Source organism: Phaeoacremonium minimum (genome assembly GCF_000392275.1).
Source record: "Phaeoacremonium minimum UCRPA7 unplaced genomic scaffold PA7_03_scaffold_82, whole genome shotgun sequence".
Classification (NCBI taxonomy): domain Eukaryota; kingdom Fungi; phylum Ascomycota; class Sordariomycetes; order Togniniales; family Togniniaceae; genus Phaeoacremonium; species Phaeoacremonium minimum.
The window spans coordinates 171,769-199,143 of record NW_006920989.1 but is presented as its reverse complement, the minus strand read 5'-3'; the positions used below and the strand labels follow the sequence as shown (position 1 = coordinate 199,143).

Below are 27,375 nucleotides of genomic sequence, written 5' to 3'. Positions count from 1 at the left end.
TCAAGGAATACCGTACCAGGAGGTCGATGCCGAGGTAGAATGCTACTGAATGACCTAGACTTGTGGGCATTTTCGCTGATTGTGTAACAGTATCCTATGGATATAAATGAATCCTGCCTTGCCGATACTGGCATCCACGGCACGCCACGAAGCTCCTCAAATGACCCACCAACAAACATCACACAAGCAATCCATACCTTCCAAATCCGGAGAATCTTAAGTCGAATACACAGTTCGCTCTACTCAAAGACTGCCTGCTGTTGCTCTGCTCCGCACGCTCATGAAGATCAGACGCATTATTTTCGTGCCGAGATCGAGAACTGGCGTGCCAGGATCCCATCAGCAACACCATGTGTCAGTCCGGCCCTTTCACTGTTTTCAACTTCAGATTGGTTTGATCTTGAGTACAACTACGCTATCTTGCAGCTCTACCGAGTTCAGATAGTTCACCGCCGAGCTGCAGCCACAGGAACTGTATTTCTTGACTGCCTAAGAGCTGCAGAGGGCATTTGCCACGGTTACCGGCGCCAATATCTGGGGAAACCAACAAGTTATACATGGACAGCAGTGCATGAGCTGTTTCTGGCTGGTTTAACATATCTTCACTGTTTATGGACATCACCAGCTGCACGCGAGGCACGTGGACAAGCGGAGGTAAACAGCACCTGCACGGACTGCACAATTGTACTAGTCCTAATGGCAGAGCGTTGGATTGCGGTAGCACCATACCGCGATATCTTCGAGACATTAGCTAATCGGACAATAAGAATGATGGAAGATAAGAATGGTTTCGAGTCTGCGCCGACAGATACGCCAGTATTGGGGGTCGTTGACGAGGGAGGCTTAACGGAATGGGTTACAGAAATCGCTAACGCTGGCATACCTGAAGGTTTTGATATAATTATCCCAGGGTTAGTTGAAGATTTTGTTTCTTAGCTCCATCTGTTTCATTGTAGATTAAAATCTATCTTACTACATGTTAATTTGGTGGCACCGTAATAGTAGGTGGGCGATGAAGGTCCACTACACCCTGACTTGTCGTCTAGATTAGTCTTCTTACTGTTTTACTCAGTCTAACCATAGTGATATAGGGAGGTAAAACCTCTAATTTATTGTTGTTCGCTTCTCGAAGCAAAGTGACGTCTCGAAGCCACTCACCCAAATTTCGGGAACCTTTCAGCCTCAATGCCACGTCCCAGAGAGATAGAGCTGTCGAAGATTCCTCCGTCTTGGGTCTCACCAAAGTGGAGAGCTCGACGAACCCCAACTTCCAGATTGAGTGTTTCGGTACGATGTGCGGACCAGTTGGGGAAACATGACCACAAATTTCCCTCGAATCACTGATCAAAGCATTGTTTTCTCACTAGCAGGGGTTGGCCACGCGAATTCCGGTGGTCTATCATATGTCACAACCCCACACCATTGCCTTGTTCATCTCCTTCCTAAATCCTCAGTACCGAGGGCTAACTGCAAAATCCTTGGTCGTTCGGTACTTTAAAAGCCCAAGCCTTGTACAATCCCAGCACGCCTGACTTCGAGGGATCACTCCATTGTGTAGGTGAAACGAATGAACCTGGTAACATTATTGTGCCACCAATCCAGACTTCCTCCGTTGGTCTTGGCTTCCGTTATCTGTCGATCTTTAGGAAAGAATAAAAAAATGCAAGAGGATGAATCCAACCCCAACAGATGGCTTCGAATACGCCTGCAGGAGTGTTCAGGAGAATTCCTATATTAATCGCACATAGAATGCTTCGAATTCGAGTTGAGGTGCTCTTGTGGTCCATTGCAAAGCAAGGCCACAGTTTCTTCACTCCAGTCGCACTCTAGAGTTCACGTTTGAAATCATGAAGCACTTTAGTCTACTTGGTTTACTCGCTCTTGGCGCCGGTGTCCATGCCGTGACCACAACTCTTCCCGCCTCAGCGGGCGTGTCAAGTGCGCCAACGGCGATACCTGTCAAGACATCATTCGACGGAGGAATGAAGCGATTTGAGCGCAGCAGTACGTACATTTCAGGATCGAAATGCAATATTATAACTCATACGGGATATCGTAGCCAATGTCTGTCAGGGCCAAACGGAAACTGGGGAAGCTGATGCGATGTTTATTCTGGAAAGTGGCGCTACACTGTCCAATGTTATCATTGGTGCAACCCAGGCTGAAGGCATACACTGCAAGGGAACTTGGTAAGTTGCCCGGGTTTGTAAGCAAACAGGCTTTTTCAGAGGTTGGTATTAACTAAGCACAGCACACTGAATAATGTCTGGTGGGCGGGTAAGCAACTTCTGGAGTTCATTTTCAACTCTTTTAGCCACGTTTCGAGAAATGGAGATAAAACACGGTCCCAAGCTAGACAGTTACTCACGAGACATCTTCTACTCAAAGTTTCCCTACACTTTCACTATCCGTAGAAGGCAATTGCTGACTCAAGATATGAAGACGTGTGCGAGGACGCGGCGACGTTCAAGCAGACCAGTGGCACATCCTACGTCAATGGCGGAGGTGCCTTCCATGCCGATGACAAGATCTTCCAATTCAACGGAAGGGGAACCGTTGTCATCAAGGGATTCTACGCTAATGATTATGGCAAACTGGTCCGCAGTTGCGGAAACTGCAGTGGCAACGGTGGCCCCCGGAATATCGTAATTCAAGACTCGGTAGCCGTAGATGGTGGCGTTCTATGTGGTATCAACACCAACTACGGCGATACGTGCAAGATTACCAACTCCTGCCAGGACGACGGGAAGAGTTGTGACCGGTACACGGGCAACTCTAGTGGGGCTGAGCCCACAAAGATCGGTTCCGGACCCGATGGCACGTATTGTACTACCTCTGGCTTCACCACAAGCTGCTGAACGCAGCTTCCAATTTGATGTTTGATGAGACAGACCTCTTTCGATGTTGAAGAGATGTATTGAGTCTCAAGCACATGTCGCCAGAATTGAATAGCTTAGGCAGAGTGGGAAAAAATCGAGTTTGGTAGAAACGAGCAACTTGAGATGTACATGCTACGTTTTCGATATCTCTGACCTCACTGTGAGCGAGTTGTCGTGCTAGCAATCACTCATCACCTTTTCCAAAATTTGTTATCAATCGTTCTAAAGACAGCATATAGAAGGGCGCTCAAAATGAAAGCCACCTCGAAACCAATGTCCCCGGTATGTTTGGCAATTGGGCCAACCCACCAAACCTGTTCCATACTAGAGAATCATGAGTTAGTCGTATCTTCAAAAGCGAATTAAGATGAAGGTCGCTTACCAAGGAATCACGAGACCAAAACATAAGACAGCAGCTCCAATGGCCGCGATACCAGTCGGAAGGAGTTTTGCATCATTCCAAGCATCGTGGTCATATCGAACTGGGTCTCCTTTCTTGAACACAACATGCTCCGTAACCACAATTCCCACAAAGGACGCTGTCCAGTATCCAATAATGGACACAAAATTTTCGAGGTTCACAAAAAAGTCGACAGCCGCTCGGATGCTGACAGGAATGATGATGGCTGTGACGATAATGCTAAAGACATATCGCGGTACGCGAACCAGCCATGGTAGGAGAATCTGGAAATTCAACGTCACGCTGTACATGGTTCCGGAAATATTGCCCAGAAGTGAGAAGGCCAGAACAACCACAACGAATTGCCCAAAACGGCCCACTGGTTCGAGCATCAAAGCAAGAACACCTCCTGCTCCCATGGCATCAGAGGCATCTTGCCAACCCTCTATACTCGGAATGGCACCACCTATCGCTGCACCAAGTGTCATTAGTAGGACTGTAGGAATGACAAGGCCGAGATAACTGTAAGTGAAGATACGCCACGACGAGGCCTGAGGGCTGAAGTATGTCGTGAAGTCGGATGCAAGACACGCCCAAGGAATGGTGTATGAGGCAATGATCATTCCAAAGGACAGCACGGCTGGTGCGGTGGCAGGTTCAGTCGGAGCCTGGTTCTTGAGATTCGAGCCTCCAACACCGGTGGCGATCGTGATCATCAGAATTGCTGGAGCCCATGCAACCATCTCATACCAATGAAGCACTCGAAATCCGCAAAACGATATGACGAGTGCCAAGATAGCAATAATGACAATTCCGACGTTGTTGCTAATCGTCCCTTGAGATGCAGCGGAAAGACACTGGCCACCAACGACACATATAATGACACTAAAACCAACTAGATTTGCGAGGTTCAGGACGACTGGAATTGAGCCGAGGTAGCGACTATTGAATGTTTAGCAGTATGATTATATTCGGAAGACACTGATGCTTACCCGAAACTAAAGCGAGCTTGGATCATCTGTCTCAATCCTGTCTTAGGACCCAATGTGCTCAAAAATGCCGGCGCTGGAGCAGACAGGAGCGTGAAAAACAGAATAACAAGAGCCGAGTCTCGAAGGCTGAGCCCATAGGTTGGGCCGATCATTCCAAAGGTAATTCTTTTGAAGTATTAGCTTGTTACCGTAACAGTAGTACCAGTAAGAAGCCTTACGCGAGAATGTTGACATTCATGGAAAACCAAATGGAAAAGACTTTCCAGTATTTCGTCGCAGTTCGGTCCTTTTCCGGCACAGGGACCACGCCGCGCTCTTCAACACGTCCATAACTCAGAAGCCGGTGGATAATGGCGTGCTGGCGTGGGACTTTGCGTTCTCCTGCTTCCTCATCGGACAACCCAGGGGCTGGGTTTTGGCGAGCGTCAATGCTCTCAGTCCCACTTGCAGGCAATGCATCATGCGCCTGGCTCTTTTCAATGTCTGTAGCCATTTATTGATGCCTATATTGGGATGATTCCTCTGAAATGAGGTTTCTTGAATATAAGAGAAAGCGATATCTGATCGGTCGCAGCAGATTACAGCTAGTGCAGTGGTTTGATGACTCCTGAAGCGCCACACTTAAAAGTGCTTGCCGAAAGATATGTGAATATGTTTTATTCAATAGGGCATCGACGTGGTCATTTTGCTGAGAAAGACTGTCGTCAAAGCCTTCACCTTTGCTCATGGGCTGTTGAAAGAAGAGTGATGACCATTACTGTGATTTACTCTGGCTCATGATCCAGCGATAACCGGCCGGTTGCTGACATTTTTTTTCGTCTTGGAAGCTTTAGTGTACTACGCTCTAAGCCGATTCTGGAGGAGCCCCAGTGAAGTGCCACCAATGGGTACGCCCTTCCAATCCTCTGGCGTGTTTTCTAGCGTGTAACCACCGCCGATATAGACTTGATGTGAGTAGCACGCTTTGTGTCGGGAAGACGCGGAGACTTGGCACTTAACATGCGTTCAATCTGGACAGAGTATTCACTATGGGCGGGTCTTTAGGTACTGAAAATGCCTGTTGAAACTAGGAGGAGAGGTATACCCTTGCCTCGCGGCTCACTGCTTTGATGCTGTAAATCCAATAATCTTGGGTATACTATGGATACATTCCCTACTCAATATTCCTCGTCTTGCTCCCAAGCTGCATGCAGGTCCAATATCAAAATGACAGGTGTACCAGTCATGGAGAATCCACGGAGCTGGTAAAGCACACCACAGAGTAGGCACCAACACTTGACGACTTCATAGGCCACAGTCTCTGCGCACGATCACCACTTTGCCTTCTGCCGTTCTTCTCTTCAGACGACAGTTCCTGGTTGAAAGCTCTCGTATCAATAGGCCTAAACACTGTTTCGGTCTAAACCATCATTTAACTTCTTGCAAGCAAGACCGCGGACCCCGCCGCACACCTCCCAATGCATTCTTCTGCCGAGAGGGGCAATGCGGTCATGATTGGCTGCTCTAGTACGCCCGCTGACGTTGACACATCAAAGTCTCGCTGAGCCATCAGTATAAAAGCAAGAATGCCAAATGGTATGGCCTGCAAACCTCAGGGTAGCTTGACAATTTCTTCGACGGAAGCCGTCGCCATGACTTCTCAGTATGATACCATTGGTTCCAAATACAATATCTTCAAGGCCCTCCCTGCAGCCACCGTCGAGGTGGAAAACATGAAAAGCGCTGTCCAACCTTTATTAGCCGTCAAGGACAAGCCCCGGGTTCTGGATCTTGCTTGCGGCGCGGGATATTATTCGCAAAAGTTTCTCGAATGGGGCGCCGACTATGTTTTTGGAATCGACCTATCCCCGGCCATGATTTCTGCAGCCAACGAAAACCTCTTGGGCTCTGAGAAACCAGGGTCGCTCAGATTTGCCATAGGCGATGCCAAGTCCCTAGGGAGGATTGAGGCTGAGGAGCCGTTTGACATGGTCACTGGAGCATGGTGTTTGAACTACGCGAGCAATCTGGAAGACATGACAGACATGTTTCGAACAATCTCGTCCAATCTTAAAGATGGTGGAGTGTTCGTTGGCCTCACACCCCATCCAGCTGATGATCTCGACGCATTTGCGCACATGACGAATGATTTTGAGAAAGAGCAACCTCATCGATGGGGGGTTACTGTAGATTACTATGAAAAGTTGGAGTCTGGTGACGGATGGAAAACGGAGGTCACTGGCCATGGCACCCAGAAGATTTCGTTCCGAAACTACCATCTAAGGAAGGACATCTACGAAGAAGGGGCAAGGCTGGGAGGAATGAATGGTAAGGTACAGTGGAAGCGAATCGAGCTACCCTCGCAAGCTATAGAGAGATGGGGAGAGGAATACTGGGACCTGTTCTTCATAAAGGGCCCACACATGGGCATAATGGTTGTAGAGAAATGATGTAGGCATGGTCTTCTCGTGTCGCTCTATGTCTGTAGCATGCAAATGAAGTGCATTTGCATTTGTGGTCCGTTTTAATGTGCACACCGTCGACTGATCACAGTGCGAAGGCCACGAGCCGAAAAAGCTACGACTTGACCAAACCCCAGGAACATAGTTAGTACGGTATCATGAATGTAGGAACAATCTGTCTCATATCAATCAAGTATTGCAGCTGTAGGTTCAAGGAGTTGTGAGGTTAGGTACCACCTTGCCGATTATCAATTCGGCGACTAGATTCGCCGGTGGTATTCCCGATATCGGTTAGTAATACCCAATGGGTCTTTTGACGTCACGCATTAACCCTGCCGCAATCTCATTCATAATTCACCCTCACCACTCCTAGGTATAAAAATAGAGTGTATCGCATAGGTGCACATCCGGTATAATTCCACAGGAGCATTTGACAATAATCGTGACCTGAATACTTCTTATTCTAGTTCAAGTACGACCTACAAATCATCTCTCACGATGAAGTCGCACACTTTTACTCTCGCGAGCACAATGAAGGCAGGTAAACTCACATACATGCAAAGTCACCTCATTTATACTGACCATCTCCAAGCTTGCAACCGGTCAGACGATGCCGCAAATACAGCTGGGTCTCTACATGATGTCAGGAAAGGAAGCTACTCACGCAGTCCGGTGGGCCCTGGCTGCGGGATATCGCGGCTTTGATTGTGCGCAGATGTACCATAATGAGCGCGAGGCTGGCAAAGCCATTCGAGATTTTCTGGCCAGTGACGAAAATACCGAGGGCTTAACGCGCGAGGATATTCATTACACCACGAAGCTGGCCTCCAGCAGCACCAACTATCAGGCAGTTCGCAATTCTATCAAAAGGTCCGTCGATGAGTGCGGCCTGGGCTATGTAGACCTCTTCCTCCTACATAGTCCGTACGGGGGCAAGCAAGCAAGGTTGGCTAGCTGGAAGGCTTTGGAAGATGCTGTGGAAGCAGGTGAAGTAAAAATGGCTGGTGTTAGTAATTATGGTGTCAAACATGTAAGTCCGTGAGCCTAGAAAGACCCAGCATATAAAGACTGACACAAGCCTATAGATCAAAGAACTCATGGCATCGAACCCTAAGGTCCATCCTGTCGTCAACCAAATTGAAGTGCATCCATTCAACACTCAGACAGAAATCAGGAAGATCTGCGCAAAACACAACATCGTGATTGAAGCATATGCACCGCTAGCCCGAGCTATGCGCATGAACCATCCGAAGATTGTTGAACTTTCCAGGGCGTATGACTGTACACCAGCACAACTCTTAGTTAGGTGAGCGAGCATTGCTCCAAGTTGGGAGCGCTCAGAACTAATTAACGATAGATGGTCTCTGCAACACAACTTCATTACCTTGCCCAAGAGTGCAAAGAAGGCACGGCTGATTGAGAACGTGGATGTCAATAACTTTGAGATTTCAAAAGAAGATATGGAATCCATGAACGAGCTTGATGAAGGGCTGGTGACAGATTGGTAAGTTGCCGCCTTATTTCCATGAAAAATAACCTGTGCGAAACGGCTAACCGGTACTTAAGGGATCCCACAGATGCTCCGTAGAATTCGCATGGCTTCAGAAACTCTCGAACCATAATGCTACAAAATTTACTTGAGAGGTTTAGTGTAGATAATCTTAAAAGCGTCATCCAAAGACGCTGTCTATCCCATGACGCGAAACCTACTTTTGCATTGTAGCAAACCCCTGTAGTAGTCAGTTAGGCACTAATGATTGCCCAACAGCCAGCCCCTACAAGCTTTTATGGTCCACCTGCTGAGCGTTTCTTGACTGCCAAGGCCAGAGCCTACCGAAGGATCGCAGCGAGACAGTGACTAGCTCGGCGCCCGCAGAGGTCAATTCGGAAAAGTGTTATCACAATCAAATAAATGGCGTTCCGATCCCTGACAGAAGCCGTGGTCCAATCGCTTACAGCGGTCTAGCCTGACAGGCGCATCGTGAATGGCGTGTGTGCAACACGACCACGCCTATCACGGGCAGGTGGCTTGGCAGCTGAAAAAGAAGAACAGAGGTCTGGCCATGGAGCCTTGTCAAATGAAGGCAGCACAAATACTAGGATTCCCGCTCCTGCAGGGTGTAGCCAAGTTCTTGGTCGTCCTTCCTTTTCAAGTGTGAGGTGAAGCAAGGAATGCGGCTCAACTCGATGCCAACATCTTGCACCATGACTCGATTCGAGATCTTGCTTCTAGTCTCAAGCCTTGCTGGCTCAGGTCATTGCTTGCAAGGACGGTTTCATGCGCCATGGAGACCGTCGGTAGAAACTTCGCGCGCAGAGCTAAATCAAAAGGCTGTGGATGGCGTCTCTCCTGTCCCAACTACCGCACCACGGCCGTACTTCGCGGCCATACCTGAGTTGCGGCGGGATGTGGTGTCAAGTAACACATGCGGCTTTAGAACGGATGTCTCGTGTAAACTGCGTGGAGTTTTCCAGCAGACTGGCTATACTCTGGCATTACTGAATGGCACTAATGCTTCCCAAGGTTCACCAATGTACTGTGATGATGCCTATACCTGTACAAACTCAGGTAGCATTCGGGACTGTTGTAGTGGGAATGGATGCTTCACCTCGACTTTCGCAACTGCATGCCTTGATGCAACAGCAGAAGCATGCTCCACGTCAGGTGGTCACCCAGGACAGTACTGCTGGTATGTTGGTGACAATTGATGGTGCCTACTCGAGACTAACTCTTTACTTAAAGCACATACGATGCCATGTACCCGTACTGTGTTACTTATCTATGGGCGACGACGGCGACTCCAAACTCAATATTCACATTCTTCATGTGTGACGAATCTATTGCTGCAGGAGCTCAGCAGTTCATGTCTCCAACCAATCCGTTTGCCCAAACAACAACTAGTACTTCTACTACAAGCACACGATCTAGCACCAGTCACATAACCACGACATTGAACCCGTCAAGCCTGATCAGCTCCGATTCCAGTTTGTCGACGACAGCACCATTGACGTCAACCCTAACTGTGGTACCTACTCCTAGTAATTCCTCTAGCGGCGGTGGCTCTAGCACGCCTGTCGGCGCCATTGTAGGAGGTACCATTGGCGGTGTAGCATTAATTGGTCTAGTTGCACTTGGTGCATTCCTCATCATACGAAGAACCAGGAACAAGAACCAGAATCAGATCCCGCCTCAAGGCGGCGTTGCCCCCATGCCGTTAGCAGAGCCGAAATATGGTCCGGATCCGCACAGTCCCTTACCACCATCGTACAATCCGCACTATAGTATGGCGTCTGCGAGCCCGTCTGGGTTCGATGGCCCAGCCCCTTACGACCCTCGATTTGGTCATCCGGGGTCTCCAAATAATGTTTATTCTCCTGTAAGTACCCGGCCACTCGTTCGATGTCATTCCTTTATCGTGTGGGCTAACCATTATGTAGCAGCCGCACCAGCAGCAGTGGTATGACCAACCTAGCGGTGCATATCACGGAAAGTGAAGTGATGATATCGAGAGCGAACTGTTGACACTAATTATTTACTTGGATGATACGAACGACAAGGTGTTGCGTAAGGGTTGGCTTTTGAGAATAAGAAGTTGGAACTCAACAGGTCTAATGGGACAAGGAACGTCATTACTCCATCCGTTGCGCTAGCAACAAGGTAGCTTCTAACGCAAATGAGAGAGCGATATTTCTTTCATCAATGAATCGACATGTTAAATGATCAGTTGATCGCGATGAATCGTATTAATTCGTATGTCGTATTCGAGGCGTATCTGTCGGCAACGTCAAGTGAAGCAATCAACTATAGCCAGTTTGGATCAGGTGATGAACCGAGGGGCGAATCTAGCCTTGTGTGTATTAACCGCTTTGCTGCCAACCCTGAAATTTATATAAGTCGGCTGACCAGCACCTCTCCTGCAACCTCGGTCCAGATTTGGAATGGAAAATAACCCCAAGTCTACTCATATGTCCATCCAAGATCAATAACTGATATTTGCAGCGTCAGCAGCAATGAAAGACCACAAAGCGACCGATTTCCCTCTCAACGAGGCAATTCGCCTCCAACCCACACAAACGCTTTACATACACAATGAAGGCATGACTGGCTTTTCTAAGTCGATGGCAATCTTTGATATCACATCAAACATGCCCCATCAGAGTGATCTGGACTCAACTACATTGTGGGATAAACTTACTTCTGACGTCAAGGCAAATCTCGACAAGCAACAAGTCTTCCTGAAGTTCCAACGTTCAGCATGGTACTCAAATAATATGGAGGTGAAGGACGATAAGGATATTTCTATTGGTTCTCTCACGACGTCTTTCCTTGCTTTCAGTCACTGGACTCTGTCTTTTCCAGCCGACTCTCCACATTCCAATCACACAATTGAGATGCAGCCGACAGGCATGGGAACACGGATAGATGTTTTTGTCCAAGAGAGCGTTTTCTACTTCTGGGACATGATCAGCGGAGCAGCTGACAGGCGGATCTATAAGCTACTCAAAGTTGTGGATGGAAAAAGGGTTGAGGTTGCACGTTTTGTTTCCAGGCATGCGCGGGATCGCGAAGGGGTGCTATTTCTTGACGGCGCGATGGTCGACGCAGTCGTTGCGGGTATGACATGCGTGGCAATTGTGAATAGGACCGACTCGTTCAGGAAGTAGTTTTGTAATGAATAGTCTAGACGCTTGGATCGTCGCCGAGAAATGAAGAACATTTTCACTGCAGTTTGAGTCTACACGAAAGTCTCTTCACATCGACTAACGATTGTGTATTTGGCCAGTGAGGCACTGCCAACCACAATTGAGACTTCTTCTATTCAATAAGTGCTTAACCCTGTATCTGTAAGTTGGGGCCCTAACTGCAATGCTCTTTAACAATTAAGTAGAAAAGATAAAGACTCATGCAGAGGTTGGGATATGCGGAGACGCAAGAACTGCGTAGTGGCACCCTGATGGACCATGTGCGGGGCCCCGGCTCGGATTTAGCGGTCAACGACAGTGGGTTCGGCGCAGTAATTCAACAGAAGGGGGTCAAGCCATTCTCCGCTGCCGGAAGCCCAGAGAGCCGGGCGGATCCCGCTCAACAATTGAAGGCTCCAATTCACTATCATGACATTCGCATCCAGCATAGTTATGATGAATGCCTATGCCACCCAGAAGGGGATTGTCTAGAGGAGAATGTCTAAATCCAACGCAAACGGCGGACAATTGGACCTGAAGAACATGGCTCCCAGCACAGAAGAGGCCGGCATGCCTCGTCCGATAAGCGGCAGCGAGAACACCGGCTCTCCGTCGACAATCGATGAGACAGTCACGAGCCCTCGTCCCGAGAATGGCTCTCAATACCAAATATCCTCATTGATGGAGTACAGACCGCCAGATGGCGAGGCGATTAGTGCTCCTGCGCGAATAGCTCGACCACTGGCCATGCGCCTGTACTTATCGCATTTTCTCTCGACATGGAACTCCCGTCTCTTCGAGTTCGGCGCTGTGCTCTTCCTGGCCTCTATCTACCCATCAACGTTGTCGCCGATGTCAGTCTATGCCCTCGTCCGCAGTGCGGCCGCAATTGTCTTCGCTCAGACTGTCGGAACGTGGATTGACAATGGCAATCGACTAAGCGTGGTCCGCTTCTCCATTGTAGGGCAGCGATTCGCCGTCGCCGCAAGCTGTGGACTGTTCTGGGCACTGGAGCAGAAAAGTACTTCATTAGGGCCAAGGACCAAGGATGGCTTTTTTACGTTAACGGTTTTGCTGGCTTGTGTAGAGAAGCTGTGCTCTATGATGAACTTGTTGTCGGTCGAGCGAGACTGGGTTGTTGTAATCACCGAGGGCAATGATAGCTCGAGGCGAAGTAAGGCCTACCTTCTCTATGACTTTAGGAGACAGGCTAATATTATGCATAGCTCTCAATGCTCGCATGCGCCGGATCGATCTGCTCTGCAAGCTGCTCGGCCCACTCGTCATCTCAGCGATCGCAATGGCTTCCGTGCTTGTCGCGATATGGGCCACGCTCGCCATGAGTGGGCTCTCCGTTGTGATCGAGTACATCTCCATCGCCCAAGTATGTTACCACACTCCGCTTCACGAATATCACTAATCTCGCAGGTCTACAAACACGTGCCGGCCCTTCGCAGAGAGCCACCGCCACCGAGTGAAGCCCACGCTTACGAGCCTGTGGGCCAGGAGGAGCAGGATGACGAGCCCGAGAGACCACAGCCCACGAAGTCATGGTTCCAAACCACCTTACACCATGTCCTGCCCATATCCTCACTCCCGTTCTACTTCCATCATCGCGCCTTCCTGCCGTCTTTCTCTCTGGCACTCCTCTATCTCACCGTGCTGTCCTTCTCAGGGCAGATGGTCACGTATCTCATCTCGATCGGGTATACTTCGCTACACGTGGGTATCGCCCGGACAGTAAGCACCATCTTCGAGCTCTCCGCGACGTGGGTCGCTCCACGCCTCATGAAGAAGATCGGCGTGGTCAGGGGCGGCATCTGGAGTCTGTCCTGGCAGATGATCTGGCTCGCCGCCGGCGTGTCCTGGTTCTTCGCCGGCTTCGAGGGGTCGCGCAGCAATGCGGTCGTCTCCGCAACGGGACTGGCAGTAGGCGTCGCGCTGAGCAGAGTCGGCCTTTGGGGCTACGATTTGTGCGCGCAGAACATTGTACAAGATGTAGGTACTTCTCAGACTGCATTGCTCGACGCTGGTCACTTACACTAGAACAGGAAGTTGATCCTCACCATCGCGGAACCTTTTCTACTGCGGAGGCCGCATTCCAGAACTTGTTCGAGCTCATTTCGTACGCCACCACTGTCATTTTCTCCCGTCCGGACCAGTTCCGCTGGCCGGTGGTCATCAGTGTGGCCGCCGTCTACATAGCTGGGGGTCTGTATGCTATGTTCGTGCGAAAGAGACGTGGGCACCTGTTTCACGCGCCGCCGTGCATCTGTGCCAAAGGCGAGGGTGCATAGTGGGTATATAGACAACTTCTGAAGAGTCTATCATTGAGCGTTCATGCACAAACTACCTTATGTTCCATACGTTCCATCGTTGAGGCAGCATAGATAGATTTGCCAGTTTATTAATTCCCAAGAGATTCCAATCTCGATCAAAAAGAAAAACGCTCAATGGTATCCTACGCTTTAGATTTCCCAAACTCCAAACTCATTGGCAGTTCTCATCAAATGTGCATGCGACTTAAGTACTCGCTCCGTCCTTCTCGGTCACACCCTCCTTGCCGTCAGTCTTTCCGTCGTTGCTTCCTGTGTCAAGAGCCTCGACCACAGTCCTCTGTTCTTCAACATCGGTCTCAAAGTAGTCAGCAGGCTCCCTCCATTCACCGCGGACCTGGTAGGCCTTGGGAGGATCAATGATGTTGAGAGCCCAGTAGCTGAAGAAGCTAAGCACGAGCCCCATGGGATACGCGAAGAAGTACATTCTTCTCGCGGGGGTTGTGATGTCGACACCAAACACTCCAAGGAAGCCGTAGAAGTTGGGGATGATGCCAATCAGATAGGCAATGTAGGCACGATAATTCCAACCCTTAGAGTAATGGTAGGCACCAGACTTCGCCGAGGTGAACAGGTCAGGGATAATAAATTGGCCGCGGGAAACGACATAGTATTGGCATAGCAGGACACCAGTGATGGAGGATAGGAAGATCTGGTACGAGGCAAGCCAAGCGACAAAGCTTGATGCTGAACCCAGGATGTACCAAGGGCACATAGCATACGAGATTACGGCAGCAATGTAGAAGCCGCGACGGATGGTAATGAATCTTGGCCACAGAGCAGCCAGATCGTTACCAGCCGGGATCGAATTCTCAAAAATGGATGAGATGACGGACGAGATCAAGAAGCCCAGTGAAATGAAGAAGACGCCAGCACGTGTCCCAGAGCTGTAGTTCTTCGTGAGCATCATATCCATCAAGTCGACAGGGTTCCAGACAAGCTACAGCGGCATGATTAGCAGGAAAACTTTTAGTCAACAATACTGTGATGCTTACCTCTCCCTGAGTGATCACCGAGCTAGACACAATCAGGTTACCGATGAGACCAATGATGAAGGTCGACAACGGGAAGCCGATCAACTGGGGCCAAAATGCATCCTTGGGCTTCTTGGCGTAACGCAAGAAGTCGGCCGCGTTGGTGGCATAAGTTGCACCGTTGGCACAATAGATGAAAACATATTGAGCAACGGCCCATGACTTAGTGCTCCCGGAGATGGTGCTACCCTGCCGGGCGACAGGACCAATGCCACCGGCTTGAGCCAGCGCCCATGCGAGAAGAGCAATCGCACATGCAAAGAATAGGACAAGCTTCGTGTACATGTATGGCTTCAGCTTGGGGATCTTGATGTGCAGTAGGCATGTCGTAATGACCCTATAAGAGTAGACGGCATTAGCAGGCAGGCCCATGTTGATACAATCATTTGCTCACCAGAAGAACATGAAGCCAATCATTCCTCCCGAGTTCAGGGCGGACATGCCCGGAGGGAAGACATCCGGGATTCGGGCAATGGACGGGAACAAGGAGTGGAGCAGGACATAGGCGCACTGCCCGCCCTGCACGGCGTTGACGCCGGTCCAAACAAGCGTCATGACGACCCGGTTGACGACGGGCCAGTACGCGCCCCACACGCCGAAGGAGGCGCGAGCAATCGACGGGTACGGGATGTGATAGACGGCACCAGCACGGCCATTGAAGCAGAAGACGGTCGCGATCATGACTGCTAGTGGTCAGTATGCCGATGGATGGACTGGCGCAAGCCACTCCCGCGATGGCGGTCCAATGAGGGCGGTTTGTTTTGGGATTAGATTGGATTACTTACTCTGACCACCGAGCTGGACGGCCAAGGCCTCCCAGAGGCTCAAACCAGCCGCGAGGGCGGCATTGACGCCGTAAAAAGAGGCCGGAGTGGCGTTGGCCGACAGCCAGAACCAGAAGTAGTCCTGCCAGCCGTAGGTGCGGTCTTTGACCGGGACGGGCCGGAGATCATCATTGTCGAGCCATTGATTGTGCTCCTTCGCGCGGGCGGCGCGGTACTCCTTGGTCTCTAGCCGGTGGACCAGCCGGTGGAACGCGGAAGAAGAAGCCATGATGCTTGCTTGATGGGTCCGATCGTGTGAGGAGGAAGAGGAGAGGAGGCTATCCCCCGAGCGCGTGTCGACTGCCTTACTGCTGTGTAGATCCGCCCATTGCGGACCTTGCTCTCTCTTCAGCGTTTTTCTGCTGTTATTTGCTCTGGCAGCACGCCTTATTATATTGCAACCCCGTGAATGGCCACAGTTGACCTGTCACCCTGGACCCCTTGTCGTTATCAAAACGGGCTGGGATTGACGCGCTCCGTCTTCCCCGACGGCAGAGATTTGCTCGCTTACTTTCGCTTGTTAGCCCCTTATCACCCAGCGGGCCTCCGTCGGTGCTCCAGGGCGACCACACCTGACACCACCTCCCGTGCTCGGCTCGTCCAACGGTGCCCCGCACCACCAAGTGCCACCTGCTGCGTTGTAGTGGCCACCCAGTGTCACCCCTCTCCTGGACCCCTGAAGACCACTGCTCGCCATTGGCACAAGGCGACGCCTCAGATGCAGCCATTTGTCAGAGGTTCGACCACGACAAACTTCAGTCGCTGAGCCAGAAGAGCCTGTTCCTTGGGGCTGAATGCCACCGGCCGCTCGGAGACGAGATAAACGAGGGAGGAGGATCTCGGCTAGCGGTTCTGCATCGCCGTCCGTCGGACAACAGATGGCGATAACAATATCAATGGTGGAGAGAGGACAGTAATAATAATAATGTAGCCGCTTCGTTGTCCGTCCGGCCGGATATACCAGACCAGACCAGAACTTCTCCCTAGACTTATCCTCTTTGCTTGCCTGCCGTTGCTGCTCCATCATATAAACAACCGGCCCCCATCTGGCACGGCTTGGGCACCCAGGACCCGACAAAAGTCTCTTCAGATCTGTAGCCATCTCCTCTTTGGCAGCTTTTCGTCCGACTTGCCCTCGTCATGTCTGCTACCGAGGTCGTCACACAGCCGGCCGTAGCCCCGGGCCATAAGCTCCTCCAACTCACTACTGCTTACGGCCCCGTCTTCCGGCCCGTGAAGACAACACCGCCCCGGGATGCCACCATCGAGGAGATCCCCCTGATAGACGTCTCCGGCATATTCAGCGATGACATTGCTGACCGTAAGGCCGTCGCCACCGAGATTAGGAAAGCAGCCACAACCATCGGCTTCTTCTACATGAAGGGCCACCGGGTCCCCAGCGAGGTCATACAAGCGTGTCTTAAGTCTGCCAATGACTTCTTCCACCAGCCAGAGGAGATCAAGCAGAAGGTGAACCAGGCCAACAGCAAGTGGTACAACGGATGGAACGGTCCGAAGTCGCACCGCGCCAACGCAGTCGAGTCTATCGATCACCGCGAGAGCTTTGGCATGCGGTACGACCCTCGGTATGACCCAGCCGTGGATGATGTCGCCGCCATCCCACAGGAGATCAAGGACGGCTTCCGCGCTGAGGAGTACGTGTGGGAGCAGACTGCCAATCTGCCCACCTTCAAGGAGGATGTACTGAACTACTGGCGAGCCTGCCTCGCCTTAGCCAGGAGACTGAAAAGCGTGTTCGCTCTTGCCCTGGACCTGCCTGAAGACTACTTCGATCAGAAGATGAGCCACCCTGATGCCGCCGTCGCCCTCAACTACTACCCAACGATACCCGAGAGCGCACTGCAGTCCTCCGAGGAGGCGGTCAGCATCGGCTCGCATACCGATCTCCAGTTCTTTACGATGCTCTGGCAAGATCAGAATGGGGGACTCCAGGTCCTCACGAGGGACGGGCAATGGCTCAACGCAATGCCCATCGAAGGGACCTTTGTCGTCAACATCGGCGACTACCTACAACGAATTACCAACGACCGCTTCATCTCCACAGTGCATCGAGCCAAGAACTTCAAGGCCACGGAACGCTTCTCGATGCCATTCTTCTTCGGTATGTTCTTATAATCATGTTCACATTGTGCCACGACACTAATATCACCAGGGTTCAACTTCAACGAGACATGTGGTGTGCTGCCCAGCTGTGTTGATGAGGAGCACCCAGCCAAATACGAGCCGATATCCTGTGAGGAGTGGGTTAGGCTAAGGTTTAAGGCTACGACTCTCGAGACGAAGGAGTAGCGAAACCTATCACGCCGAGGAAATATCATAAAGTATACGTTATCCATAGCCGGGCGAATGGAACTCATTTGTCTTCACGGAATCTCATGGACTCCTTGTACATACTCAATTCATGTTGCTATACCCCCATAGTGTGATGGCCAACGACAATAATCGCAATACTAAAGATCATGGCTCAATATGACCGTTTCAGTAGTAAGGCGTGTTTTCCGATCAAATAGTTGTTAAAGTGTTCGAATTAGTTGCTATTGATGAATGAATCTGTCGTGGCTCAGCCGCCTGGTTTCTTCGACATGAGGAGCTTCGGAACCATTGCAAGGATGAGCGATGTGGTCAATGGTTAGGGTTGCTCTGCAACGCATGCGCTTGAAAGTGATGAGAGGTTACTTTCATGTCACATGATGATTGATGCCACTACTGTCTGCATAGCTGGCCGGGCGATCACCACGACAAGACTCTATTGGACTAATCAAGGCCAGGCAGACCCGAGGCTAGCTCGCTGCCTTGCGCAGCCAGAGTCCAAACAATTCATCAGTTTCAACTAGACTTGCACTTTGACTGTGTATGAGACAATACCTTAGGGGAATTTACCCGTATTTTCTGGGACAAATTCAACATCGGCTAGACACCAATGGAGCCGCGTCCAGCTTTCCAGCATGCAGAGTTGCTGAGTTGTCACATTATCGGACACCCACCGGCCTCCGACGAAGAGTGCGGAGACATCGTAATCAATGTGGGCATATCACCAGCGACTATCAGCTATCAAAGCCAGTCTTTTTTGAAGGCACTAATCGTAAAGCCCAACTATATTCTGCTCTTCCTATTTCCGCCGAACGCAAGACAATCCGACTCTAAGAAGTGATAGACCCGGGAGGCTTTGTCAGGAATCGCGAGATAAGAGGCAGTCTAAAGGCTGTCTCCTTAGACGATGGCCCAAGCTTCGCAGCACTGTCTCACACATGGGGCAGTGGTGACTCACCTCCCTACAAGATCAACTGCGATGACCATTTTCTCGACGTAACATACAACTACTAGTCAACTCGGTGGCACTTGAGAAAAGCACTCGGCTCCTTCACCATCTGGGTGGATGCGATCTGTATTATTCAGTAGGATGTTCAGGAGAAGGAATCACAGATCTGCTAATGAGAGGAGTATTCTCCGCCGCAAGCCCAACTTATATTTGGCTTGGAAATGGCAATAAATAATCTGATATCGCCATGGATCACCTGACAACTGCTGGATACCAACGATTCCTGGTGCCGGAAACCGAGATAAAGTACTCTAATCCGACTGGCAATCGATTTACGAGCAGGATTAGAGGCTCTTGCTGAGAGATATCGTTCAAAGACGAAGTGTAGGTCTTTTGTGGCTCTCATTGCGTAGACTACTCACGAAATTCGATCAAGACAAATCACTGACCCCCGTGATAGATCCTTCCGGTTACACGTTGTTTTGAATGAACTCGGGGTATCTTTTCTACCACCCCAAGTACCAGCAACGAAGCGGGAGTTATATAGGGAGCTTTTTATTGGTTTACTTGAATGGAGTCAAACTCTGAGCCTTCTCTTGTGCTGCTCTGCTAACTCTAAGTACAACGGATCATCGTGGCTCCCAGACTGGAGTATAAGTTCAGATAGCGGCTGGCTAAACGAGGACTTCCTATTTGGTCGCATCGAACACCACGCGACGAACCCTGGGAAGGTGTTGCAATCTGACTCCTACACTCAATGGACTCTGTGTTCAGGAGGTCGGCTCATTGTACGTGGATTACGAGTTGGTACAACAGAGTGGCGTTGCGATCGGTTCCTTGAAGGAGCTCATGTTTCCACCCTGCAGAACTGCTGCAAGCTGCTATCGGAGGCGCTGAAGCACGCACCCAGGACCCCATATACTGAGCCCTTCCGGCTTCGTCAGGTTACAAGACCGGATTACTTTCGAGTGGATGACTTGGACATACCGGAGGGCTGGCCTTTATTACATGCCATATTACAGAATCCGCGCAATCACCACTTCGACCCCTGGTCGGTCGATCTGTGGGATGCTCGAAGTCTCCCACCACAAGATGTCTTTTCCAAGATGCGCAAAGAGATTATGAACGAGCCTCCTTGTAAACAGACCATGGCAAGTTTATACTGGAATGGCGATGCTAATCGTAACAGATCAAATTTCCGCGAGAAGGCCAAAGAATTTCCTCCTCTCACGCAGCTCGAGTGAGACGAAGACCATGATAAATAGTGCAGTGATCATGCTAAGGGCAAAAAAACTTTTTTCCTTACTGATATGCAGACAAAAGGTAAATTTCCTGAGGAGGCAGTAGTTGGCGATATAATTGTCTTGATATGGGGAGTTACCATGCCAATGATATTACGAAAGTATGGCAAACACTATCGTTTGGTCGGCTTTTCCGACGTCGAAGGGATGATGTCCGGACAGTTAAGGCAGTATGTCAAAATTGAAGAACTGGAGGAAATCATACTATGCTAATGATAAGCCTGGTCAGAAACAACGTATGCTACTTCTAAACTGTAACAATAATGGCGATGAGCTTAATAATCTTAGAATCGATCCCTCTGAAATCTCGAGAACATCCGATCATTCGTCTCTTTCTCTAATCTTCTTTCTTTCAAAGTCTCTTGTTCCACCATGTCATTGCGAGCCTTCTGTTCCCGGTCAAGGTCATACTCATGTCGCAGATGCAAGACAAGGTGCCTTTCAATCTCATCTTTCGTACGGGACTCGAAGAAGGTGTCTTCGTCAACGACGTTCTTGAACTCTTGTTCTTGAAATTCGTAGAAGTCTACGTCGTCAGCATTCCTCTGGGAAAATATATGCTGATACCGAAGGGGGCTTTCCCGGTCCACTTTGAAGACCCAGATATCGCCGCGAAATAAAGCGTTGTCTATCTCACGCCGAGACTTCACAATACCAGCCGTCCGTTTGAATGCCCATTCATTCCCAGGATGATTTCCTAAATCTCCATTTAATCGATAGTAAACTTCAAATTCGAGAAAACCTCGGCTAGCTGGAACTCTGAGCCCGGCCTCACACCACCTGCCATCTCCCTTTTTATACTTCACACATTCTGGTATCGGTTTTTTCTTGTGCGGTTCGCCTGCATCATGTGAATGATTTGAAGTTTCAAACAGAATCCGCACATATTCGCGTGACTCATGACCATCAGCACCTAGTCTTAAGCCTTCTACTAAAATAGACCCGTCGTTCTTCGTTTGGGGTTGCGGTGGAAGAACTTTGTTGATGCTGCGTTGAGCAGACTGTGAAGCGAAAGAACCTGGAATGCTCACAAGGTCTGTCTGATCCATGTTGGAATATGCTGTGTATTTGATCTTGATGCGGACGGCCTCTTGCAGAATTCTTCTCAGCATAGACCCCTGTAGCTGTGCCAGGGCTTCTGGGATATATCCATAGCCGCCAGCGATGTCAAAAGGAAAGGCGCAGTTGGCAGAAATCTGATGATGCCCGTCTCTAGTCCGGTACTGCACCTTATGTGCCTTGCCGTTGGAGAGGATCTCCGCGCAGAAATGGCAAGAAAGTTTGCTGACACCAATATAGGGGTGGGTGCTCTTTCCAGCTGCCTCTTCATTGTGAAGTACGCGCAAGAGCTGAAGCTCGCAATGGAAATACTTTTTGAATTGTGTCGAGCCAGCCTTCAGCTCATCCAGAATTTTATTCCTGTGTGAGGACTTTTCAAGTCCCGACCAGCCCTCAATCGTCCTGACAAGCTCGAGCTTTTCCAGGGAGAACTCTGGAAACGCGGGAACAAACTCGATGTTCACCTTGATGTTCTTCTCCCGCAGTTCATGCCGAATCTGGTTGAGAACTTTCCAAATTGTTGAAATTGTGCCTATCATTTCTAGGTCTTTGACTCTCTTGCGAAACTGGTTATAAGCTCGAGCAGCTGAATCATCCTGGTCTTTTCCAAAAGGATATGCCTGTCGAGTTTTTCGATTTCGAAACTGAAAACACTCTTCAAAAGCCGCGAAACATAACTTAATGCTGGCGGCTTCCGGTCCTTTGATTTTCTTCTTGCCTTTCCCGGTTTCTGCTGGCTGAACGATCCAACTGGCCTCCGAATTGCCATCCTTATAGGAACCGTTATTTGGATTTCCCAGGGATTTCGACATTTGAACCACCCTATTCCAGTCCTCTTGAAGCCTCGCTACGTCGATATCAGCCATCTGGGTCTTCGCGAATTCCTCGATTGTCACAAAGCTGATCTCTTGAACAGATGTCTCAGACCCCGTCGTCGACTGGCCTAAGGGGAGGAGGCTGGCGCCGTTTTGGATCCCTTTCACATAGTGAGTGATTCGCTCGTCCCAAAATTGAACGATATCACCCCACAACTGGTCGTTTGGTTCTGGAGAGCCTGCGCTTCTTGAACCTATCAGGGTGCTACTGATAGCGATCGCTCCTTGAACAACATGACTTAGCTTATTAGGTACGGTGGGCTCTCTATTCATCCATGCCTGAAGACGGTTTGCAAAGTCTTCGTCGTTGATAGGACCTTGGCTGCTAGGGCCAGCGTTCTTAGCAATCAGAATCTTCCAGCAATTCCGTTCAAGTATCATCGCGGACGCTGTTACGTTGGCCGGTGTCTTGTTCTTCCTCTTGAACCTAGAAAATAGCAAAGATAAGAGGTCAAGGAAAAGGTTCGTGGTCTCATGAGGAGTGGTCTCGGAGGAATCCACGTCGAATGCCGGCGTTGCATTTGAAGACGACCTTTGCTGCCGCTGCACAACACTGAGGTAATATGCCGCTGCGAAGAACTGCTCAGACTGAAGACCTGGTAACTTCCACATCTCAGTCTCGAGGTCTGCTGCTCCCTCTGTAATTGAAGAAGCCATAACAACGGTTAGATTCAAATTGTCTGGTTCAGGAGTTACCAATGAGTGCAAATAAATGGAAGAGGAATCTGAAATATTCAACTCTCTAGGTTGAGATGCAGACACTCATTTCGAAGTCGAATATTAGCTAGAATTTATTGTCGTAAGGCTATACAGGCAGCAGCAGCAGCAGCAGCAGCAGCAGAGAAGCGCCACAGAAGCAAGTCCTGTGTTATTTTTGGCCAACGGCGCTTAAATTGTGTTTCGGTCCTAGAGCCTTGTGATGGACTCCAACCAGACTTCAGTCTACCAAGAATAGTGCCGACATTTGTGGGCTGCTGCGCAACATTCAAGTGTTGGCGCAGCCCCATTGGTTCGTCAATCTCGAGACCAACATCTCAGCCAACATTGAGAGCCTTGCTTGTACCAGTTAACATGAATGAAGAAAAAGCATGATGTCTAGATTAAGGCAATGAAGTCGTAGACTCTTAAAACCTTGGGCATTTCTCATAATTTATTAGCCATGGCTAGTCCTCGACAGAGCCAGATACTGTGAGCGATTGGTATCTTTTCACTATAATTATTAAATACTCCAAATTCTTAAAATGACATTCATATCTCAAAGAAAGCGTTGGTCTAGCTATATAGCGTTGGGTAACATGTCTAATTATTAACGGGCAGTGGACCACAATAACCGCCCAATCCGATAAACTCCAGGCCGATGTCGGTTGTTTAAATAAGATACCACTCCATTTAGCATCTGTTGTTGATGTTGATCATACCACATATGCTCTTCAAAATCATTCGCCGGGGTTAAAGTTGGGTTGATACCCAGCCGTCTCATACGGCATGGGCTCTTCAAGCCCCTGAGCAAGACTCAAGTCGGGCATGTTATTCCACGCTAGAAAAGCATCCCAATTCGCGTCCCCGTTTCCAGCAAGCAATACTGCCACATCGGGAACGGCTTCATTGATCCCGGGAGTCGGTGCGGTGCCGTTGGTAGCGGGATCTTCAATGCCCGCAACAGCTGCTTTCCGCCGTATTTCGACTAAGACGATACCGAAACGGTATGCAATGTGCTCGTCATTTGAGGCGAGATCCATGAGGCTCTGCTGCGTTGCAGCGATGAGCCGATGGCCAAAGGCGAACTTGCACAGCGTTAGTGCAGCATAGATGATCATAAAAAAGAAATGGTCGGGCATGTCCAGGATGATAGAAAATTCAAGGCTAAGGAAAAGTTCCAGTATATCGCAAGACGATTTGATGGCCTCGCTCACAAGAGCCGCCGAGTCAGCATCCGTGGGTTCCCCCTTGAGAGCAGCACGATACACAAGGAGGTGGCAATACCAGTAGCCGACTTTCAGGGAGAGCCCCTCAGGAATGTTGAACAGGTGACCCCATCTTACACGGAAGTCCTCGAGCTCGGGGACGACGAACATCCCTGACTGTTGTAGTTGGATGCTCGCTCCACTTGACAGGATTGATTCCGTTCTGGTAAAAAGCAAAACTTCGGCATATAACTTGCCATCCGTGAGAAGTGCATCTTCGAACTCGATAATTCGTGCGCACTGATCGATAAATTTGGGTTGAACCATATTTGGTCGCCCGTTACCAATAGAAAATCTGTTGAAAGTTAGCATCGTTGATAGAACCATGAGATATCAGGGCAACTGACTGAACATTGGTGAGGCACAGAGCATTCCAGATGCGGAGCCGTCTCAGCTGAGCCTGGGTTTCTTGGGATACGTTAAAGTCGCTTCCAGACAACCCGAAGGACAATGTCCCGTGGTTCATAGCAATGCCAGAGACCATCCAGGAATCAATAGGCATAGCAGTCTGGATGGTAGGGGTGAACATGCTGAGGACTGCAAGAGCCTGGAGTGCTTCGTAGTCTAGAGGAGGCGTCTTGAAGACGACGCTGGCTACCAATCGTCGAACGCGGAGGTACATCTCGTGTACAGTAGCCTTCGTTATTCGTGGAACATGTCTAGTTGCGAGAAGGCATGCACTGCTGAATAGTAATGGATGGCGCTGCTCCATATCTGCAGGCATGTCTTCTAGCTTATAAACAGATATCCAGCTGCCGTAGTGTTTGATGAAACTGGCCTGTCAGCGTCCATATCTAGCAAATCGTAGGCATCTCGACTTACACGCGAAGAAGAGATTGAGCCAATGACGGGCTGATGATACCAGCAGCAACGACCGACCCAACAGAGAGCTGCTCGTCGGAGAAATCCCTCTTAGGTCCAAAGAACTGCGTTTGCAGATTTCGAAGTAAAAGAACAGGTCGAGTAACACCCTTAGCCGGCTCAGGATTTGTGCGAGGTGGCACAGAGAACTCAGAACTAGGGCGATGATGCAGCCTGAGAGGTATTGAGGTGGAGGGGCTAACGCCCGGTGTTGTACGTAACATGCCATTGTCGACAACCGTCTGGACAAGTGAAGTCAGCCTGTCGAGACTCTGCTCAATATGTGACATGCGCAGCTGCAGTCCAGAATCAGACGCAGCTGTCGCCACAGATAGCTCGTCTGTATCAACAGGCGCGGGCAAGTCACATTCGAGTCTGAAATAAGTCAGCATGACATGCCAGATGTATGCGATGGCAGCTTTCTGATGGTGAAGGCAGGAGAACACACCGCAAGGAGATGCAGCGCTGGCAGGCCTTCCGGCCAGTAACGATCTCGCATCGAGTCTTGAGACGGCGACATGTGACACAGGACGTGATAGGCCTGTTCAAACGGCGCTTCTTTTGGGGTTGGTCTGCCGCGTCCTCCTGCTTTACGGAGTCGGCATGCCGGCCGTCGTTATGTGGCGACGACATCGGCTTCTCGGTCGGTCCCGTCACGATTGCTTCACCGAATTGCGGCTAGTGATCGCATCCATCTCCTACCTACTCTACACCAGGAGGCCGAGAATTGGTAGTGACCTTGGCAGAGCTCGGGGTTGATGCCAAGGACCGTCCTACCGGAGACTGGGCCGTGGGTGGACCGCCTCCGGAAGCCACCCGAGATCCCGGGGGGAAGGGGAATGAAGCACCAGGCCCAATGCAGAACCCAGCACCTGAAAGTGCCGACGGGCGAGATGCACCTGAAGGCGAGAGGTATGCGAATGGGGAAACCTGGGGGAAAGACGCGTTAGAAGTCAGGAGACAGGCGGCGGTATGGGGGACACATGATTGGTCGCATCACGCCATTATCCCAAGCCACCTGCACCTGTGCTGGGGGGCGGGACGTCTGGAGTAGACCGAGCGGGCTGGACCAGTCCAGTGTGTCGGGAATGGAGTGACAACTAACAGTGAACAATCAATCTAGAGTGCGAGGCTCATAGCAGGTATCTAAAGTGGCTCTTCAGAATCCAGGGCCTGGGTAGACTCCACCTCGACTATGATGGGAGGGGGGGAAATGGCGACGATGCAGATGTGATGTTGATGAACGGTCTCCTCTGAAGCTGTTTTTGCGACTAGACCAGGCAGGCACGGTGAAATAAATGTTACAGTACAGGACCTACCTAGGTATGAATTGAATGAATCAGGTAAGCAAATCAGCATGCGCGCCCAGGGGAGATTGTTGATCATTTTGACCGCTGCTCGAACGAAATTGGACTGCTGAGTGCCAAGACTTGAAGTAGTGCACGTGATACAAAAGCGACGGGTAGAGAGTCAGAGTAAGAGCAGCGGAATAGAATGGAAGGCAGGAGCGATGGCGTCCAAGTCAGGCAAGCCACAGCAGAAGCCATTAGCGGCACCAGCCACACCAGCCAGAGCTGGCTCCCTGACGCATCACCTCACCCCCCCCCCCGCAAACGGCATAATGCAGTGTACCAATGTACCAATAAAGAGAGCAAGAACAATGAACTGAGCCTGTCTGCTGCTTGTTGGAGGGGCATCAAAGCCTCCAGTTCCCCGCCCCTCCTACCTAGTAGCTACCTACCACCTGTGACTGACATGCCGCCAGGTACAAAAGGTCGGCTCTCGCCCGCCCACCCCACACCGCATCGCCCAGCAGACCGATGGTAGATGGCAGATTTCATACCTAGGTATACCTAGGCAAATAAATGCTTGCTACCTAAACCCAAGGCCTGCAACTCGAAAGTGGCCAGACCAGACCACCCCAAAATCAGGTGTCCTGCCTCTACAGACCATTACGACCACCTTCTTTAGTGCTCAGCGAACTGTAGCACGCCACTCTGCAGAACCTCACCACCGCCTGCGTCGAGACTGTCTCTTATTCCCCTTCCTATTCCCTTTGTTAAAAGCTACTTTCTGCTTTACCCGACTACTTCTCCTAGGCTCTTATCATCTTTCCTATCTGTGGCCATATCGATCTTCCAGAAGAGAGCCCAGTTACAGACAACCGAAGATTTGAGCACCAACCAGCGGGAGCTTGCTGCTGACAGTGCTGAATTGCCAATCCACCTGTCCGGCGCCTTGAAGACACCCAAATAACCGAACCCCGGGTCCTTATTTTTGGAGCCTCCGCCAGTTCGTCTGCCGACACCGTGCCGTACCTTCCTACCACGAACGCACGCACCTGCCTTCACATTGCCCTACTACGCCACACCACGGCTGCGGTTTCCCTGCCTTCTGAACCACCCGACGAGTGCGCAGTGAACTCACGATAACAAACAACGTCACT

The 27,375-nt window shown here is 50.2% G+C and overlaps 8 protein-coding genes across 8 annotated transcripts; 5 read left to right on the top strand and 3 right to left on the bottom strand.

The window, feature by feature from the left end:
* Positions 1-2,262: 2,262 nt before the first annotated feature.
* Positions 2,263-2,858, top strand: UCRPA7_1336 (putative pectate lyase protein; the record flags this gene model as incomplete). The annotated part of the gene is made up of 2 exons (XM_007913918.1): positions 2,263-2,277; positions 2,415-2,858. The coding sequence occupies 2 exons, from the start codon at positions 2,263-2,265 to the stop codon at positions 2,856-2,858; spliced, it is 459 nt and encodes a 152-aa protein (XP_007912109.1).
* Positions 2,859-3,070: 212 nt separating this feature from the next.
* On the bottom strand, positions 3,071-4,297 carry UCRPA7_1335 (putative purine-cytosine permease fcy22 protein; the record flags this gene model as incomplete). The annotated part of the gene is made up of 3 exons (XM_007913917.1): positions 3,071-3,203; positions 3,262-4,221; positions 4,272-4,297. 3 exons carry the CDS (start codon positions 4,295-4,297, stop codon positions 3,071-3,073), a joined length of 1,119 nt encoding a protein of 372 aa, XP_007912108.1.
* A 1,605-nt stretch (positions 4,298-5,902) lies between these two features.
* UCRPA7_1334 (putative methyltransferase-like protein) lies at positions 5,903-6,700 on the top strand (the record flags this gene model as incomplete). Its single annotated transcript, XM_007913916.1, has 1 exon — positions 5,903-6,700. The coding sequence occupies one exon, from the start codon at positions 5,903-5,905 to the stop codon at positions 6,698-6,700; it is 798 nt and encodes a 265-aa protein (XP_007912107.1).
* Positions 6,701-7,322: 622 nt separating this feature from the next.
* Positions 7,323-8,300, top strand: UCRPA7_1333 (putative aldo-keto reductase protein; the record flags this gene model as incomplete). Its single annotated transcript, XM_007913915.1, has 4 exons — positions 7,323-7,742; positions 7,798-8,018; positions 8,070-8,216; positions 8,279-8,300. The coding sequence occupies 4 exons, from the start codon at positions 7,323-7,325 to the stop codon at positions 8,298-8,300; spliced, it is 810 nt and encodes a 269-aa protein (XP_007912106.1).
* Positions 8,301-12,781: 4,481 nt separating this feature from the next.
* UCRPA7_1332 (putative abhydrolase domain containing protein 12 protein) lies at positions 12,782-13,692 on the top strand (the record flags this gene model as incomplete). The annotated part of the gene is made up of 2 exons (XM_007913914.1): positions 12,782-13,393; positions 13,447-13,692. 2 exons carry the CDS (start codon positions 12,782-12,784, stop codon positions 13,690-13,692), a joined length of 858 nt encoding a protein of 285 aa, XP_007912105.1.
* A 226-nt stretch (positions 13,693-13,918) lies between these two features.
* Positions 13,919-15,818, bottom strand: UCRPA7_1331 (putative uridine permease protein; the record flags this gene model as incomplete). The annotated part of the gene is made up of 4 exons (XM_007913913.1): positions 13,919-14,671; positions 14,727-15,102; positions 15,160-15,448; positions 15,551-15,818. The coding sequence occupies 4 exons, from the start codon at positions 15,816-15,818 to the stop codon at positions 13,919-13,921; spliced, it is 1,686 nt and encodes a 561-aa protein (XP_007912104.1).
* A 911-nt stretch (positions 15,819-16,729) lies between these two features.
* On the top strand, positions 16,730-17,899 carry UCRPA7_1330 (putative 2og-fe oxygenase superfamily protein; the record flags this gene model as incomplete). The annotated part of the gene is made up of 2 exons (XM_007913912.1): positions 16,730-17,711; positions 17,763-17,899. 2 exons carry the CDS (start codon positions 16,730-16,732, stop codon positions 17,897-17,899), a joined length of 1,119 nt encoding a protein of 372 aa, XP_007912103.1.
* Positions 17,900-23,540: 5,641 nt separating this feature from the next.
* On the bottom strand, positions 23,541-24,690 carry UCRPA7_1329 (putative c6 finger domain protein; the record flags this gene model as incomplete). The annotated part of the gene is made up of 2 exons (XM_007913911.1): positions 23,541-24,363; positions 24,416-24,690. 2 exons carry the CDS (start codon positions 24,688-24,690, stop codon positions 23,541-23,543), a joined length of 1,098 nt encoding a protein of 365 aa, XP_007912102.1.
* Positions 24,691-27,375: the final 2,685 nt, after the last annotated feature.